Source organism: Anguilla anguilla, chromosome 1 (genome assembly GCF_013347855.1).
Source record: "Anguilla anguilla isolate fAngAng1 chromosome 1, fAngAng1.pri, whole genome shotgun sequence".
Classification (NCBI taxonomy): Eukaryota; Metazoa; Chordata; class Actinopteri; order Anguilliformes; family Anguillidae; genus Anguilla; species Anguilla anguilla.
The window spans coordinates 84329979-84348475 of NC_049201.1; the positions used below are offsets into that span (position 1 = coordinate 84329979).

General features: G+C 41.1%; 1 protein-coding gene across 1 annotated transcript; it reads right to left on the reverse strand.

Moving 5' to 3' along the window:
- Nucleotides 1–127: 127 nt before the first annotated feature.
- LOC118206993 lies at nucleotides 128–14981 on the reverse strand. Its single transcript, XM_035380237.1, has 22 exons — nucleotides 14807–14981; nucleotides 13725–13913; nucleotides 12368–13567; nucleotides 12038–12250; nucleotides 11599–11811; nucleotides 11156–11368; nucleotides 10716–10928; nucleotides 10273–10485; nucleotides 9833–10045; nucleotides 9390–9602; nucleotides 8949–9161; nucleotides 8509–8721; nucleotides 8066–8278; nucleotides 7626–7838; nucleotides 7183–7395; nucleotides 5154–6353; nucleotides 4833–4940; nucleotides 4390–4602; nucleotides 2585–2640; nucleotides 1317–1691; nucleotides 581–857; nucleotides 128–452 (listed from the first exon to the last, which is right to left on the reverse strand). Exons 1-21 carry the CDS (start codon nucleotides 14844–14846, stop codon nucleotides 585–587), a joined length of 6210 nt encoding a protein of 2069 aa, XP_035236128.1. The 5' UTR covers nucleotides 14847–14981; the 3' UTR covers nucleotides 128–452; nucleotides 581–584.
- Nucleotides 14982–18497: the final 3516 nt, after the last annotated feature.

The window sequence follows — 18497 nt, forward strand, 5'->3', positions numbered from 1 at the left end:
TCGTGGTCCTTTTGACAGCCACTTTCTAGTTCTCTCGTTCAAGGCCCAAAATATATAATCTAAAACTCAAATACATTAAGACTGCAACACATTTTTTAAAATGAAGTTGTTTTAATTAAATCCCTAAAACACTTTTTCATAAATGGAAAAAAAATCCATAAAAACTTAACTTAAATCTGATTGCAGAGACTAGATCTATATCATGCCCTGCACTGATGCAGGCTTAAACTGATACATGTGTATGCTCTGAATGCAAAAAGCCTCATAAATGAATGAAGTTTAAATGTAAAAATAAGAACAGAACACAATAGAAAATAATACAAATTCTCATGTTGCTTTGATTCCATAGCCACCAAGGGTAAAGCAGAGATATGGTTTCCATTCCAGCAAATCTCTTGAGTCCAGAATGCTTTAGGTCTCCATCTCAAATTAAGATGAGTATCTCCTCAATCCTGAAGAACATTGCCACATGATCAAAACAGTTCCAGATTACACATCGATTTGTCCATTGGAATACATTGCACTGTGGTGTACACTGAATTACCAATTAGGCTAGCTGCAAAGATGTTGTTAAACTCACCTGGTCAAACCCTCAAATCCTTGTAGAATTCATCAAAATCTTCGGTAACGGAGCCATCGCGGAGCCTCAGGTCATCTTTGGCTTGGCCGTTGAAGTTGCCGCACAGACCCGCCATCTTGCCCCTGAAGGCCGCGGTGAGGGTCACGCTGACCCTCCCGCTGCCGCAGTAGAGCAAGGTCAGCCCGGAGGTGTGCCGAACCACCACAGTGTCCTGGGACTCCTCAATTTCGAGGCCGTTGTTTGTGCGGAAAGGAAGGGACACCGCTTTTCCATCCACCTGCCCCCCCCCCCCCCCCCCCAAAAAAAAAACAAAAAACATTTTAACACTCAAATGTCAGACAGTATTCTCATATATTTACTTCATAAATGAATGAACCACTTGTTCTAACAGCACCGGTGTTAATTGGTGCTTTAAAAGTTAGGCAAGCAGTCTTCCTTGTCCTCTTAGCAAAACTGCATTTTGTTTGGGATGTTTAGAACGGGGTGATGTGGCATCAGCAGAATAATGACATTTCCCCGGCCAGAACTTTAACCCAGAGCCATCCTGCTCTGCTCCATTGCATTTTTTAGGGCTTAAGAGGACTACAAATGGGGTTGTATTCCGAGTCCCCAATGCCTCTTTTGCAGCTGAGGACAAATAAATATAATTTCTTCAAGCGATACATTTTGAAAAAACTTCTAAAAAAAAATGAAAAAATAACGAAAGAGTAAAGCAAAAGAAAACTGCGTTGCTCACCTCTGTCGTCAAGTCTCTCTTCACCTCAACCTTCAGGTCTTTGTAGAAGAGGGTGGTGAAGGTCACCGCGGGCTCACAGGCGAAGAGGTTCAGGTGGGCAGTGATCCTGAATGCAAACTGGGCATCGGGGCCAGGCACTGCCAGAGAATAGGTCCCCTCCATCCACAGCCGGTCCTCCAGCCCGTCAAAGCTGTGGAACCCGCCGGACGGGAGCAGGTGGCAGGTGGCCTCAGGCGTGGAGCACTCCCACGCCCCACCCCGCTCCACGCAGCTTTCTCCTGGGGCGCACCCCCCAACCTTCTCGCACTGCACTGCCCCCCCAGCGAGGCAGACGCACCGCTCGGAGCAGTTACCCATCAGCCAGGCCTCGCCAAACTGCCCAAAGTGGAGAAGGAGACAGGGAGACGAATGTGTTTCGGCCCCTTCCGTCATGCTTTACGGTCGTCTTGTGACACTCAACAGTGTTGGAAAGCCACAGGGAGGTAAGCTAACTGAGCACAAACAGGTCTCCCATGAGGCACAAACACAGGTCTCCCATGAGGCACAAACACAGGTCTCCCATGAGGCACAAACAGGTCTCCCATGAGGCACAAACACAGGTCTCCCATGAGGCACAAGCACAGGTCTCCCATGAGGCACAAACACAGGTCTCCCATGAGGCACAAACACAGGTCTCCCATGAGGCACAAACACAGGTCTCCCATGAGGCACAAACACAGGTCTGCCATGAGGCACAAACACAGGTCTCCCATGAGGCACAAACACAGGTATCCCATGAGGCACAAACACAGGTCTCCCATGAGGCACAAACACAGGTATCCCATGAGGCACAAACACAGGTCTCCCATGAGGCACAAACACAGGTCTCCCATGAGGCACAAGCACAGGTATCCCATGAGGCACAAACACAGGTATCCCATGAGGCACAAACACAGGTATCCCATGAGGCACAAACACAGGTCTCCCATGAGGCACAAACACAGGTCTCCCGGGAGGCACAAACACAGGTCTCCCATGAGGCACAAACACAGGTATCCCATGAGGCACAAACACAGGTCTCCCATGAGGCACAAACACAGGTATCCCATGAGGCAGTTGTCATTTCTGTCAAATTTGTATCGTGACTTTAATACCAGAATGGGCACAATGTAGATAAAAATGTTTAAACAAGCCGTATACATGTATATATGTGTGAGTGTGGGAGTATATTTGTGTGGAGTATCCTGTGAAATAGGTGATGTAAGATGTTTAGGATTAGGCAGGCTGACCTTCATTTGTTTCCCCTGATGATCACAGTAGCAGTTCTTGACTGGACACTCATCGACTGTGAAAAGAGTGCAAAGCAATCTGACATGAAGAATATCAAAACAAATCATCATGTTTACTCTGAATAAGACATGCACTGCAAAAGCCAAAAAAATAAATAAATCTTAAAGGTTAGGCTTGGTATCTATGAACCCAGACCATATTTTGGAATAATCCTGAGGAGTGGAGACAAAAATGTTTCTGATTGCTTGGGTTTTAAACCCTTTTTTTGGCTCCGATAGGAATACATTGGGGGAAAAGTTTGCAACCTTCAAAAAGCATGATAAACATTTCTCTCAAAAATGGGATGCTGAGGATATTCATAGCGGTCTCCACTTATTTTTCAGAAATTTATAAATCCTTTCGGAAAAAGAGCAATGTTCCATTTCAGTTGGAACTATTTATTCTCAAACCATGTATTAGGTCCCAGCCAACTGTAAACTTCTGTACTCTGGGCAGTCCTTACCTACGTGGGTGCACCACATCACCGCCATCATCGTGAACAAACTAAACAGTGTACAGACAAGCTAATAGTTTTAGTAGTCTTGCTAAATGAAGCACATGCTATGAAATAGTTTGCAAGTGCACTGCTCCCAATTGTGGGAATAGAATGAAAGCTTGTTATACAGGTAGATATCAACACACCTCTCCATGATTTCCATTTTGCTGACCATCGGGTGTGCAATGAACATGTTGACATTACTGATTATTAAGGTAGCAGTGTAGTATAATGGGTAAGGGGTTGGTCTTTTAACCTAAAGGTCACATGTTTGATTTCCAGGTAGGACACTGCCATTGTACCCTTGAGCAAGGTACTTAACCAGAATTGCGTCAGTGTATGTCCAGCTGTATAAATGGATGGAATGTAAATGCTATGTAAAATGTTGTGTAAGTCGCTCTGGATAAGAGCGTCTGCGAAATGCGTGTAATGTAATGTAATGCAACCAAAGGAATGAAAATGAGCACAAAAGCACTATCTCTCGAACCATTCAGGTTTTTCCCATGTCCGGCTGCATTCTTGCTGCAGCACTAGCAGACACCGGATTTGGGATATGTAATGTCGATAAATTACCAACTTTGCTAGCTAACGTTGTAAGGACTTGTATCCGTAAGTTGGCTCGCATTGATTGCTGGAGAAATAAAACACTGGCAGAGGTTGCTACTGCTAGCTGCCCGAAAAGAATATCTGTTTAGGCTGCTAATGTCTTTGGGTTGATAAGCTGAATTGTCATGAACATTTTGTCAATGCAGATTGGTCTCAACTGGCTGGTCTAAAGCTACAGATTGGTAAACAAATAAGCCACCATTGCAACCATTTCCCCCTACATGCAAAGTCCTGCTCAGATTTAGCTAGCAATTATAACAGCCAGAAGAATGCAACTCCCCAAGCTCATAACTTTTGATACTATACTCTGTTTGCGATGGATTTTTCAGTGTTAGAACATGGCTAAATTTGTATTGTATTCCAATGGGAGCCATGTATGAGGATGCAACAAAAAGGTTTCGGTTTAATTCTCCACTACTCACAGTTATTCAAGATTATCGGCAAATATAACCTGGTTTCAAAAATACCAATCCAATCCTTTAGTCTTTTTAGACTTAAAACAAGTTGAAATTTTGTATTATATCTGCTGAGGATATCTGCTGGCAAGTGCACTCAAAAATGGTACCTTTCAGTGGTTCATAAAATTTCCAAGACTTAATAAAATTTACTATTTATCATGAAAAATTGATGGAAAGAATATTAATTTTCATTAATGTAAACTACCTTCTGATTGATGCACAGGTGCAGGAATGGTTTTTAACACACATTCACTCACACCCTCTACAACTTTACATTCTTCTTCAGATTTGCACTGAGATTTCTGGCAGGTGACTAAACCTGTGGAAGGGTTGCACTCGCAGAGCTCTGTGCAGTCAGAACCATCCCAGAAGGGTTTCCCTGGAGGATGGGACTGACCCTTGTGTGTACAAGGTAGTACTGAAAAAGAAACACAGCACAATGCACAGAAAGTTACCCATGATTTGCAGTTATGGAACCAATGACCTCTGTTAAGGTGTTTAAACAGAGGTCAGTTTTAGACTTGTATCATGTCCACTCTGCAAACAAAAATGGTCGATCATAAGAACGTTTCTGACACTTGGTATAGTGTAAGATTTCTCTTTAGAGTTTTTGTCAGAAAAATATTTATTTCAATGATTATGTGTTACCTTTCGGCAGATTCACAGATGCAGGAAAGGCCACACATTCGCTCACGCCCTCTACAACTTTACACTCCTCTCCAGCTTTGCATTTGGACTCCTTACAGCTGACCAAACCTGTGGAAGGGTTGCAATCGCAAAGCTCTGTGCAGGCAGAGTCCTCCCAGAATGGCTTTCCAGGAGGATGGTATTGACCATTGTGGGTGCAGGTCAAGACTGAAAGAGGGATAGTGTAGTACTAAAAATTTACTCATGATTCTAATCTTCTCTGTGCAAATTTAAAGCTGTGAATGCTTACTTTTTGTGAGAAAAATACTTCTGGCTACTTACGAGCACAAGCAGCAGGAGCTCCATAACCATTTTCATTTGCTGTGCCCACACTGTAGACTCCAATAGGAGCAGTAGGATGCATCAGCATGTGGTGACCTTTTCCTTTCTCATAGGTGTAAGGAGCCCAAGAGTATTCTGTCCCATGAACTTGCTCCCACTTGAAGGATGGATGCTTGTCATCAAATTGGACTTCTTTAATGTCCTTGGTCTTGGCAATGATAAGGGCATAGTTACTGAAGCTCTCCATACCTTCTAGGGAGTGGGCCTGGCAGAACTTGTCAGTAGGTACAATATTCATGATAAAAGGGTCAAATACAGAGCCATCACTAAATTTGCCACCATTGCAGTAGTAGAGGACTTGAATGGGCTGTGTAGAAGAGATGACTAATGGTGTACTCTTACCCATTGGAAGCTCTTTCCACTGACCAGCGCTGAGATCAATGACTTCAGATTTGGCACCAAACTGGTAAGTGACATGAGTGGGCTTTGAAGCAAAGATATACACAGAGTCCTTCAGGACCTGATACTCCAAAGGTGGAACAATAAAAGATGTACCCCACCGCTCTACAGGTAACAGCTGTTCAAAGGTGTGCTGACATTTAGAGTTCTTCCAAGCACAAGCATGTCCTGAGATGACACCTACAGGCTTTTCTGACACCACTCTTGACCCGGTGCAGTCTTCATTGGACTCCAGGTAGAGAATTTCAGATGCACCAAGATTTACAGTTAGTTTATCACGTGGTTTATAAGCTTTACCCTGGAATTTCACAGCGCACTTCAACTGTACAGTCACAGAGGTGGCATCTTGTCCACTGAAGACAGCAAACTCTTTCGGGTATCCTCTTGCTGATGGAGTAAAGACATAATACTCTTTGCCCCATTCAGTCACTGGGTACACCAGTGAGGTGTCAACTGAATTCTTCTTCTGATTGGAGGACACAATCGTGATGAGTTTGGTGGAACGAACAATTGTCATTTTGGTATATTTACCAGTACCTTGCATTTCAGTTTCAGGAGGCACTTGCAATGTCACAGATTTTGGCCCCTGCAAATCCAGCTCTTTCCTGAATGAAGATTTATTGACGGTGACAACCACATTTGTATGCGGTTTATAGGAGATGATGTTGAGGGCATTTTTGCTCTTCTCCTTTCTTTTTGAATTGAACATGTAAACTGTGATGTACACGAAGGGATATTTTTCTGAAACACAAAAGTAATTAATGATTGATTAGACAGATGATATCTGATGTTTCTGCAGATAAATGTATCCACAAAAATATCTGTAATGTTAATTTTATGTATTTGTTTTCTTCCATTATCATCCAATTATTTAATAAAAACTTGGGTTGAAACAGTTCACCAAATGGAAAGATAGGTACACCAGCCTTCTCTCTTATGGGGACAACTGACTGACTAGAAACAACTTCCCCTGCTGCGGAAAAAAATGCTCTTGCTACAAAAAAACCATCCATTCGAAGGCATATTATAATGTAGAAAAGTAAGGACTGACACTTGTTGGTGTTCTGAAATTAAATCTGACATTTTTCTCCCAAGTATTGATAGCGAAGGCACTGCACTCGCTGCTGAATTCACGAGCGGCTCCACAAACGTCATAGAAAAGTCGAAATAACCTCCGGCTCTCTGATCTCCATGCTCGTATGTTGAACCAATCGATAAATGTGAGCTAATTAACATAGCTGGCAGCTGCTTAAACTCTGAAACAGTTCCCCCTCCACTAACAATTGTCCAAGAGGAAACCGTGAAGCTGATGATACTGGGGTGGAATGTCAATGCCAAAACTGGTCAGCATTACCATATTCACTACCACAAAAATTAAAGTCTATAAAATGGCATCTGTCTTTTCTGCAGAAGGTACCTACACTAAGAAGTTCTGACACAGGAATTTGTGTATCATGCTCACGCCAATTACAAAAATGATTGATCATAAAATTTCCAAGACTTAATAAAATTCACTATTTATCATGAAAAATTGATGGAAAGAATATTAATTTTCATTAATGTAAACTACCTTCTGATTGATGCACAGATGCAGGAATGGTTTTTGCCACACATTCACCAATGCCCTCCATGACTTTACATTCTTCTTCAGGTTTGCATTGAGATTTCTGGCAGGTGACTAAACCTGTGGAAGGGTTGCACTCGCAAAGCTCTGTGCAGTCAGAACCATCCCAGAAGGGTTTCCCTGGAGGATGGGACTGACCCTTGTGTGTACAAGGCAGTACTGAAAAAGAAAGACAGAACAATGCACATAAATTAACTCATAATCTGCAGTTATGAAAACCATGATCTCTGATAAGGTGTTTAGCCAAAGGTCTATATTAGACTTGTATCATGATCAATCGGAATATAAAAATGATTGATCATAAGAACATTTCTGACACTAGGAATAGTGTAAGATTTCTCTTGAGAGTTTTTCTCAGAAAAATATTTATTTCAATGATTATTTCTTACCTTTTAGTGGCTTGACAGGAGCAGGAATGGTTTTTGCCACACATTCACTCACGCCCTTTACAACTTTACATTCTTCTTCAGGTTTGCACTGAGATTTCTGGCAGGTGACTAAACCTGTCGAAGGGTTGCACACGCAAAGCTCTGTACAACCAGAACCATCCCAGAAGGGTTTCCCAGGAGGATGGGACTGACCCTTGTGTGTACAAGGCAGTACTGAAAAAGAAAGACAGCAAAATGCAGAGAACGTTACCTATGATTTGCAGTTATGGACCAAATGATCTCTGTTAAGGTGTTGAACAGAAGTCTGTTTTAGACTTGTATCATATCCACTCTGAATATAAAACTGGTTGATCATAAGAATATTTCTGACACTTGGTATACTGTAAGATTTATCTTGGGTTTTTGTCAGAAAAATATTTATTTCAATGATTATGTCTTACCTTTTAGTGGCTTGACAGGAGCAGTAATGGTTTTTGCCACACATTCACTCACGCCCTTTACAACTTTACATTCTTCTTCAGGTTTGCACTGAGATTTCTGGCAGGTGACTAAACCTGTGGAAGGGTTGCACTCGCAAAGCTCTGTACAACCAGAACCATCCCAAAAGGGTTTCCCTGGAGGATGGGACTGACCCTTGTGTGTGCAGGGCAGTACTGAAAAAGAAAGACAGCACAATGCACATAAATTAACTCATAATCTGCAGTTATGAAAACCATGATCTCTGATAAGGTGTTTAGCCAAAGGTCTGTTTTAGACTTGTATTATGTGCACTCTGAATATAAAACTGGTTAATCATAAAAACATTTCTGACACTTGCTTTAATGTAAGATTTCTCTTGAGAGTTTTTGTCAGAAAAATATTTATTTCAATGATTATGTCTTACCTTTCAGTGGTTTAACAGGTGCAGGAATGGTTTTTGCCACACATTCACTCACACCCTTTACAACTTTACATTCTTCTTCAGGTTTGCATTGAGATTTCTGGCAGGTGACTAAACCTGTCGAAGGGTTGCACACGCAAAGCTCTGTACAACCAGAACCATCCCAGAAGGGTTTCCCAGGAGGATGGGACTGACCCTTGTGTGTACAAGGCAGTACTGAAAAAGAAAGACAGCAAAATGCAGAGAAAGTTACCTATGATTTGCAGTTGTGGACCAAATGATCTCTGTTAAGGTGTTGAACAGAAGTCTGTTTTAGACTTGTATCATATCCACTCTGAATATAAAACTGGTTGATCATAAGAATATTTCTGACACTTGGTATACTGTAAGATTTATCTTGGGTTTTTGTCAGAAAAATATTTATTTCAATGATTATGTCTTACCTTTTAGTGGCTTGACAGGAGCAGTAATGGTTTTTGCCACACATTCACTCACGCCCTTTACAACTTTACATTCTTCTTCAGGTTTGCACTGAGATTTCTGGCAGGTGACTAAACCTGTGGAAGGGTTGCACTCGCAAAGCTCTGTGCAGTCAGAACCATCCCAGAAGGGTTTCCCTGGAGGATGGGACTGACTCTTGTGTGTACAAGGCAGTACTGAAAAAGAAAGACAGCAAAATGCAGAGAAAGTTACCTATGATTTGCAGTTATGGAGCCAATGATCTCTGTTAAGGTGTTTGAACAGAGGTCTGTTTTAGACTTGTATCATGTCCACTCTGAAAACAAAAATGGTCGATCATAAGAATATTTCTGACACTTGGTATACTGTAAGATTTATCTTGGGTTTTTGTCAGAAAAATATTTATTTCAATGATTATGTCTTACCTTTCAGTGGTTTAACAGGTGCAGGAATGGTTTTTGCCACACATTCACTCACGCCCTTTACAACTTTACATTCTTCTTCAGGTTTGCACTGAGATTTCTGGCAGGTGACTAAACCTGTGGAAGGGTTGCACTCGCAAAGCTCTGTACAACCAGAACCATCCCAAAAGGGTTTCCCTGGAGGATGGGACTGACCCTTGTGTGTGCAGGGCAGTACTGAAAAAGAAAGACAGCAAAATGCAGAGAAAGTTACCTATGATTTGCAGTTATGGAGCCAATGATCTCTGTTAAGGTGTTTGAACAGAGGTCTGTTTTAGACTTGTATCATGTCCACTCTGAAAACAAAAATGGTCGATCATAAGAACATTTCTGACACTTGGTATAGTGTACAATTGTTCTTGAGAGTTTTTCTCAGAAAAATATTTATTTCAATGATTATTTGTTACCTTTCAGTGGTTTAACAGGTGCAGGAATGGTTTTTGCCACACATTCACTCACACCCTTTACAACTTTACATTCTTCTTCAGGTTTGCATTGAGATTTCTGGCAGGTGACTAAACCTGTCGAAGGGTTGCACACGCAAAGCTCTGTACAACCAGAACCATCCCAGAAGGGTTTCCCAGGAGGATGGGACTGACCCTTGTGTGTACAAGGCAGTACTGAAAAAGAAAGACAGCAAAATGCAGAGAACGTTACCTATGATTTGCAGTTATGGACCAAATGATCTCTGTTAAGGTGTTGAACAGAAGTCTGTTTTAGACTTGTATCATATCCACTCTGAATATAAAACTGGTTGATCATAAGAATATTTCTGACACTTGGTATACTGTAAGATTTATCTTGGGTTTTTGTCAGAAAAATATTTATTTCAATGATTATGTCTTACCTTTCAGTGGTTTAACAGGTGCAGGAATGGTTTTTGCCACACATTCACTCACACCCTTTACAACTTTACATTCTTCTTCAGGTTTGCATTGAGATTTCTGGCAGGTGACTAAACCTGTCGAAGGGTTGCACACGCAAAGCTCTGTACAACCAGAACCATCCCAGAAGGGTTTCCCTGGAGGATGGGACTGACCCTTGTGTGTGCAGGGCAGTACTGAAAAAGAAAGACAGCACAATGCACATAAATTAACTCATAATCTGCAGTTATGAAAACCATGATCTCTGATAAGGTGTTTAGCCAAAGGTCTGTTTTAGACTTGTATTATGTGCACTCTGAATATAAAACTGGTTAATCATAAAAACATTTCTGACACTTGCTTTAATGTAAGATTTCTCTTGAGAGTTTTTGTCAGAAAAATATTTATTTCAATGATTATGTCTTACCTTTCAGTGGTTTAACAGGTGCAGGAATGGTTTTTGCCACACATTCACTCACACCCTTTACAACTTTACATTCTTCTTCAGGTTTGCATTGAGATTTCTGACAGGTGACTAAACCTGTGGAAGGGTTGCACTCGCAAAGCTCTGTACAACCAGAACCATCCCAGAAGGGTTTCCCAGGAGGATGGGACTGACCCTTGTGTGTACAAGGCAGTACTGAAAAAGAAAGACAGCAAAATGCAGAGAAAGTTACCTATGATTTGCAGTTATGGACCAAATGATCTCTGTTAAGGTGTTGAACAGAAGTCTGTTTTAGACTTGTATCATATCCACTCTGAATATAAAACTGGTTGATCATAAGAATATTTCTGACACTTGGTATACTGTAAGATTTATCTTGGGTTTTTGTCAGAAAAATATTTATTTCAATGATTATGTCTTACCTTTTAGTGGCTTGACAGGAGCAGTAATGGTTTTTGCCACACATTCACTCACGCCCTTTACAACTTTACATTCTTCTTCAGGTTTGCACTGAGATTTCTGGCAGGTGACTAAACCTGTGGAAGGGTTGCACTCGCAAAGCTCTGTACAACCAGAACCATCCCAAAAGGGTTTCCCTGGAGGATGGGACTGACCCTTGTGTGTGCAGGGCAGTACTGAAAAAGAAAGACAGCACAATGCACATAAATTAACTCACAATCTGCAGTTATGAAAACCATGATCTCTGATAAGGTGTTTAGCCAAAGGTCTGTTTTAGACTTGTATTATGTGCACTCTGAATATAAAACTGGTTAATCATAAAAACATTTCTGACACTTGCTTTAATGTAAGATTTCTCTTGAGAGTTTTTGTCAGAAAAATATTTATTTCAATGATTATGTCTTACCTTTCAGTGGTTTAACAGGTGCAGGAATGGTTTTTGCCACACATTCACTCACACCCTTTACAACTTTACATTCTTCTTCAGGTTTGCATTGAGATTTCTGGCAGGTGACTAAACCTGTGGAAGGGTTGCACTCGCAAAGCTCTGTACAACCAGAACCATCCCAGAAGGGTTTCCCTGGAGGATGGGACTGACCCTTGTGGGTGCAGGGCAGTACTGAAAAAGAGACAGCACAGTGCACAGAAAGTTACCCATTATTTGTAGTTATGGAAGAATGATCTCTGTTAAAGTGTTTGAAAAGAGGTCTGTTTTAGACTTGTACCACGTCCAGTCTGGAAACAAAAATGGTTGATCATAAGAACATTTCTGACACTTGGTATAGTGCAAGATTTCTCTTGAGAGTTTTTGCAGAAAAATATTTGTTTCAATGATTATGTCTTACCTTTCAGTGGTTTAACAGGTGCAGGAATGGTTTTTGCCACACATTCACTCACACCCTTTACAACTTTACATTCTTCTTCAGCTTTGCACTGAGATGTCTGGCAGGTGACGAAACCTGTGGAAGGGTTGCAGTGGCAGAGCTTTGTGCAGCCAGATTCTTCCCAGAATGGCTTTCCAGGAGAATAGTACTGACCATTGTGGTGGCAGGTAAGGACTGAATAAGAAAAGGGACAATAAAAGGATTGAACTGTCTTTCTCATTTGGACTTTACAGTTGAAAGTGAAATAAGTCATACATTATCTCCTAACAACATCATTTGTTCTCAACTCACGTCCACAGGCTGCAGGAGCTCCATAGCTGTTTTGATCATTTGTCCCAACACTATAAACCCCAATGGGGGCACAAGGGCTCTTCATTGTGTGGTGACCTCTCCCTTTCTTATAGGTGTAATGAGCCCAAGAGTATTCTGTGTCATGAACTTGCTGCCAATTGAAGGATGGATGCTTGTCATCAAATTGCACTTTGTTAATGTCCTCGGTCATGGCAATGATAAGGGCATAGTTCCTGAAGTCCTCCATACCCTCTAAGGTGTGGTATTCACAGAACTGCTGATTGGGTACAATATTCATGATAAAAGGGTCAAATTCAGAGCCATCACTAAATTTTCCACCATTGCAGTAGTAGAGGACTTGAATGGGCTGGTCGGAAGAGATGACTAATGGTGGATTCCTACCCATTGGAATCTCTTTCCACTGACCAGCCTTGATGACAGCAATCTGAGATTTGGGACCAAACGTGTAGGTGAATCGGGTGAGCTGAGAGGCAAACACAAAGACAGAGTCTTGCAAATTCTGATACTCCAAAGGTGGGACAATGTAGGATGTACCCCAATGCTCTACAGGTAACAGCTGTTCAAAGGTGTGCTGGCATTTGGAGTTCTTTGAAGCACAAGCATGTCCTGAGATGACACCTACAGGCTTGTCTGACACCACTCTTGACCCGGTGCAGTCTTCATTGGACTCCAGATAGAGGACCACAGATGCACAAATACGAGCAGTAAGCTTTTCATTTGGCTTATAAGTTTTACCTTCAAAGGTGACAGTGCACTTCAACTCCACAGTCACCGATGTAGACCGGTACAAGCTAAAAACAGCCAACTCTTTTGGGTACCCTGAGGCTGATGGAGTGAAGACATAGTATTCTAGGCCCAATTTAGTGACTGGGTACACCAGTGAGGTTTCAACTGAATTCGTCTTCTGATTGGAGGACACAATGGTGATGAACTTGCTGGAACGTATCATGACCGTTTTGGAATATTTGCCGGTGCCTCTCAATTCCGTGTCAGAAGGTACCTCCACTGTTACAGACTTTCCATCCTGTATGGTCAGTTTATGTTTGAATGGAGACTTGTTGACAGTGACAAGCACATTCGTGTCTGATAGATAGGAGGTGATGTAAAGCTGGTTTTTGCCTTTCTCCTTTTCATTCGAATTGAACATGAAGACTGTAATGTATGTGTAGTGATATTTTTCTGAAACACAAAAGTTAAAAATAAGAAAGCTTTTTTCTCGTAGTTCATAATTAACTGTATCCAAATACATGTATGCACAAGACCACCAGTATCTTTAAAGAAAGGTAATAATTCAGTTGTTGCATTAAAATATTAGAACATATTAACTTATACATACGTTTAGACAGTGCAATGCATGTGCTCATGGTGCCGACTAGTTTGCACTCCTCTCCAGGTTTGCATTGAGATTTCTGGCAGCTGACATCACCAGTGGAAGGGTTGCACTCACAGAGTTCTGTGCAGGCAGAATCAGCCCAGAAGGGTTTCCCTGGAGGATGAGTCTTTCCCTTGTGGGTACATGTCAGTACTGTTAAAAGAGGCAGCACAGTGCACAGAAGTGAACACATGATCTGCATTTCGCAGCAGCCCTGTAGCTCGTTCAGTGAACACAACCCCAGAAAGTCATTTGCAGCCCTATTGACGACCAAGCGAGCCCACGTCTATAGCAGCATCCAAACACACGTACTCGCACACAAGCGTATATCTAATGGATACAATTGTGAGGACCCAGCTTGCTGGTGCAGGATATCTGGTATCATTTGAAGTTGAACATCTTTTGAATTTGGTAATTTTTTAGGCCGACTAAAGTTTGCCTCTTGATGACAATAAATGTCTGTTGAAGTGAACTGAAAAGAATCAGTGCCTTTTTATAAAATCATTATATATCTAAATCATGAAAGTTCAAACGTATGCAGTCTCACCTGTATCGCGCTTTACTTGAGGGAAAATATAACAATATTACCTTACCAAAAGACAGATCATACTAAACAATGTGAAAGAGGAGCCTGAATTGAAGATTTAAAAAAAAAACTAAAATGAAACTCCAAAATTTGGACGAAACATCTTCAAGTCATATCAACAAATAACTCTCCGGAAGACAATAATAATTGGAGGAACCCAGATATTGAGGGGAAGCATATCCTACATAATTATGTTTTTTTCGTGTGACTAATGATACAACTGGACAGCTTCACCCCCTATTATGTACCACAGAATCAAAACTATTGAATCATAATTTAATATTTATGAACAAGTGCCTGTGTTGAGGTTTCTGTTTGAAGAAGTCATTCTTACAAGTGTGTAATTTTAACTGTGAATACAAATATGGATGAATTTCAGAATATTTCAGGCATTCAAAAAGTGTAAGATTTTCCTTGAATGTTTTTTAGAGGACTATGAATTTTAATATTGAAAAGTTACCTTTTTGTGGAATCACTGGTTTTGGAATGGTTTTCGCCATACATTCACTCACACCCTTTACAACTTTACATTCTTCTTCAGGTTTGCATTGAGATTTCTGGCAGGTGACTAAACCTGTGGAAGGGTTGCACTCGCAAAGCTCTGTGCAGGCAGAATCAGCCCAGAAGGGTTTCCCTGGAGGATGGGACTGACCCTTGTGTGTGCAGGGCAGTACTGAAAAAGAAAGACAGCAAAATGCAGAGAACGTTACCTATGATTTTCAGTTATGGACCCAATGATCTCTGTTAAGGTGTTTGAACAGAGGTCTGTTCATGTCCATTCTGAAAACCAAAATGGTCGATCATGAGAGCATTTCTGACATGCGGTAGTGTAACATTTCCCTTGAGAGATTTCCTCAGAAAAATATTCATTTCAGTGTTTATACTTTACCTTTCGTTGGATTCACGGGTGCAGGAATGGTTTTTGCCGCACATTCACTCACACCCTTTACAACTTTACACTCCTCTCCAGCTTTGCATTGAGATTTCTGGCAGCTGACATCACCAGTGGAAGGGTTGCACTCACAGAGTTCTGTGCAGGCAGAATCAGCCCAGAAGGGTTTCCCTGGAGGATGGGTCTTTCCCTTGTGGGTACATGTCAGTACTGTTAAAAGATGCAGCACAGTGCACAGAAGTGAACACATGATCTGCATTTCGCAGCAGCCCTGCAGCGCGTTCAGTGAACACAACCCCAGAAAGTCATTTGCAGCCCTATTGACGGCCAAGCGAGCCCACGTCTATAGCAGCATCCAAACACACGTGCTTGCACACAAGCGTATATCTAATGGATACAATTGTGAGGACCCAGCTTGCTTGTGCAGGGAATCTGGTATCATTTGAAGTTGAACATCTTTTTAATTTGGTTGATTTTTTAGGCCGACTAAAGTTTGCCTCTTGATGACGATAAATGTCTGTTAAAGTGAACTGAAAAGAATCGGTGCCTTTTCATAGAATCATTATATATCTAAATCATGAAAGTTCAAACGTATGTTATGCACCACAAAATCAAAACTATTGAATCATGATATAATACTTATGAAAAAGTTACTGTGTTGAGTTTTTGTTTTGAAGAAGTCAGTCTTACAAGTGTGTAATTTTAACTGTGAATACAAATATGGATGAATTTCAGAATATTTCAGGCATTCAAAAAGTGTAAGATTTTCCTTGAATGTTTTTTAGAGGACTATGAATTTTAATATTGAAAAGTTACCTTTTTGTGGAATTACTGGTTTTGGAATGGTTTTCGCCACACATTCACTCACACCCTTTACAACTTTACATTCTTCTTCAGCTTTGCACTGAGATTTCTGGCAGGTGACTAAACCTGTGGAAGAGTTGCACTCGCAAAGCTCTGTACAACCAGAACCATCCCAGAAGGGTTTCCCTGGAGGATGGGACTGACCCTTGTGTGTGCAGGGCAGTACTGAAAAAGAAAGACAGCACAATGCACATTAATTAACTCATAATCTGCAGTTATGAAAACCATGATCTCTGATAAGGTGTCTAGCCAAAGGTCTGTTTTAGACCCTTATTACGTGCACTCTGAATATAAAACTGGTTGACCATAAGAACATTTCTGACACTTGGTATAGTGTACAATATCTCTTGAGAGTTTTTCTCAGAAAAATATTTATTTCAATGATTATTTCTTACCTTTCAGTGGCTTGACAGGAGGAGGAATGGTTTTTGCCACACATTCAGTCACACCCTTTACAACTTTGCATTCTTCTTCAGGTTTGCATTGAGATTTCTGGCAGGTGACTAAACCTGTGGAAGGGTTGCACTCGCAAAGCTCTGTACAACCAGAACCATCCCAGAAGGGTTTCCCTGGAGGATGGGACTGACCCTTGTGGGTGCAGGGCAGTACTGAAAAAGAGACAGCACAATGCATAGAAAGTTACCCATTATTTGCAGTTATGGAACCAATGATCTCTGTTAAGGTGTTTGAACAGATGTCTGTTTTAGACTTGCATCATGTCCACTCTGAAAACAAAAGTGGTCGATCATGAGAGCATGTCTGACATGCGGTAGTGTAACATCTCCCTTGAGAGATTTCGTCAGAAAAATATTCATCTCAGTGTTTATACTTTACCTTTCGTTGGATTCACAGGTGCAGGAATGGTTTTTGCCACACATTCACTCACACCCTTTACAACTTTACATTCTTCTCCAGGTTTGCATTGAGATTTCTGGCAGCTGACATCACCAGTGGAAGGGTTGCACTCACAGAGTTCTGTGCAGGCAGAATCAGCCCAGAAGGGTTTCCCTGGAGGATGGGTCTTTCCCTTGTGGGTACATGTCAGTACTGTTAAAAGATGCAGCACAGTGCACAGAAGTGAACACATGATCTGCATTTCGCAGCAGCCCTGCAGCGCGTTCAGTGAACACGACCCCAGAAAGTCATTTGCAGCCCTATGGACGACCAAGCGAGCCCACGTCTATAGCAGCATCCAAACACACGTGCTTGCACACAAGCGTATATCTAATGGATACAATTGTGAGGACCCAGCTTGCTTGTGCAGGGAATCTGGTATCATTTGAAGTTGAACATCTTTTTGAATTTGGTTGATTTTTTAGGCCGACTAAAGTTTGTCTCTTGATGACGATAAATATCTGTTGAAGTGAACTGAAAAGAATCGGTGCCTTTTCATAGAATCATTATATATCTAAATCATGAAAGTTCAAAGGTATGCAGTCTCACCTGTATCGCGCTTTTCTTGAGGGAAAATATAACAATATTACCTTACCAAAAGACAGATCATACTAAACAATGTGAAAGAGGAGCCTGAATTGAAGATTTAAAAAAAAACTAAAATGAAACTCCAAAATTTGGACGAAACATCTTCAAGTCATATCAACAAATAACTCTCCGGAAGACAATAATAATTGGAGGAACCCAGATATTGAGGGGAAGCATATCCTACATTTTTTGTGTGACTAATGATACAACTGGACAGCTTCACCCCCTATTAAGTACCAAAGAATCAAAACTATTGAATCATAATTTAATATTTATGAACAAGTGCCTGTGTTGAGGTTTCTGTTTGAAGAAGTCATTCTTACAAGTGTGTAATTTTAACTGTGAATACAAATATGGATGAATTTCAGAATATTTCAGGCATTCAAAAAGTGTAAGATTTTCCTTGAATGTTTTTTTAGAGGACTATGAATTTTAATATTGAAAAGTTACCTTTTTGTGGAATCACTGGTTTTGGAATGGTTTTCGCCACACATTCACTCACACCCTTTACAACTTTACATTCTTCTTCAGGTTTGCATTGAGATTTCTGGCAGGTGACTAAACCTGTGGAAGGGTTGCACTCGCAAAGCTCTGTACAACCAGAACCATCCCAGAAGGGTTTCCCTGGAGGATGGGACTGACCCTTGTGTGTGCAGGGCAGTACTGAAAAAGAAAGACAGCACAATGCACATAAATGAACTCATAATCTGCAGTTATAAAAACCATGATCTCTGATAAGGTGTTTAGCCAAAGGTCTGGTGTAGACTTGTATCATGTCCACTCTGAATATAAAACCGGTTAATCATAAGAACATTTCTGACACTTGGTATAGTGTAAGATTTCTCTTGAGAGTTTTTCTCAAAAAAATATTTATTTCAATGATTATTTGTTTACCTTTCAGTGGCTTGACAGG

What these genes read in the sequence shown, in the direction of transcription:
- LOC118206993 (XM_035380237.1), bottom strand. Translation starts at nt 14,846, where the DNA reads ATGGCGAAAACCATTCCAAAACCAGTGATTCCACAAAAAG. An exon ending in AGCTCCTGCAGCCTGTGGAC is followed by an intron (nt 12,251 to 12,367) that starts GTGAGTTGAGAA and finishes TTTCTTATTCAG; the next exon opens with TCCTTACCTGCCACCACAAT. An exon ending in AGCTCCTGCTGCTTGTGCTC is followed by an intron (nt 4,941 to 5,153) that starts GTAAGTAGCCAG and finishes ACCCTTCCACAG; the next exon opens with GTTTGGTCAGCTGTAAGGAG.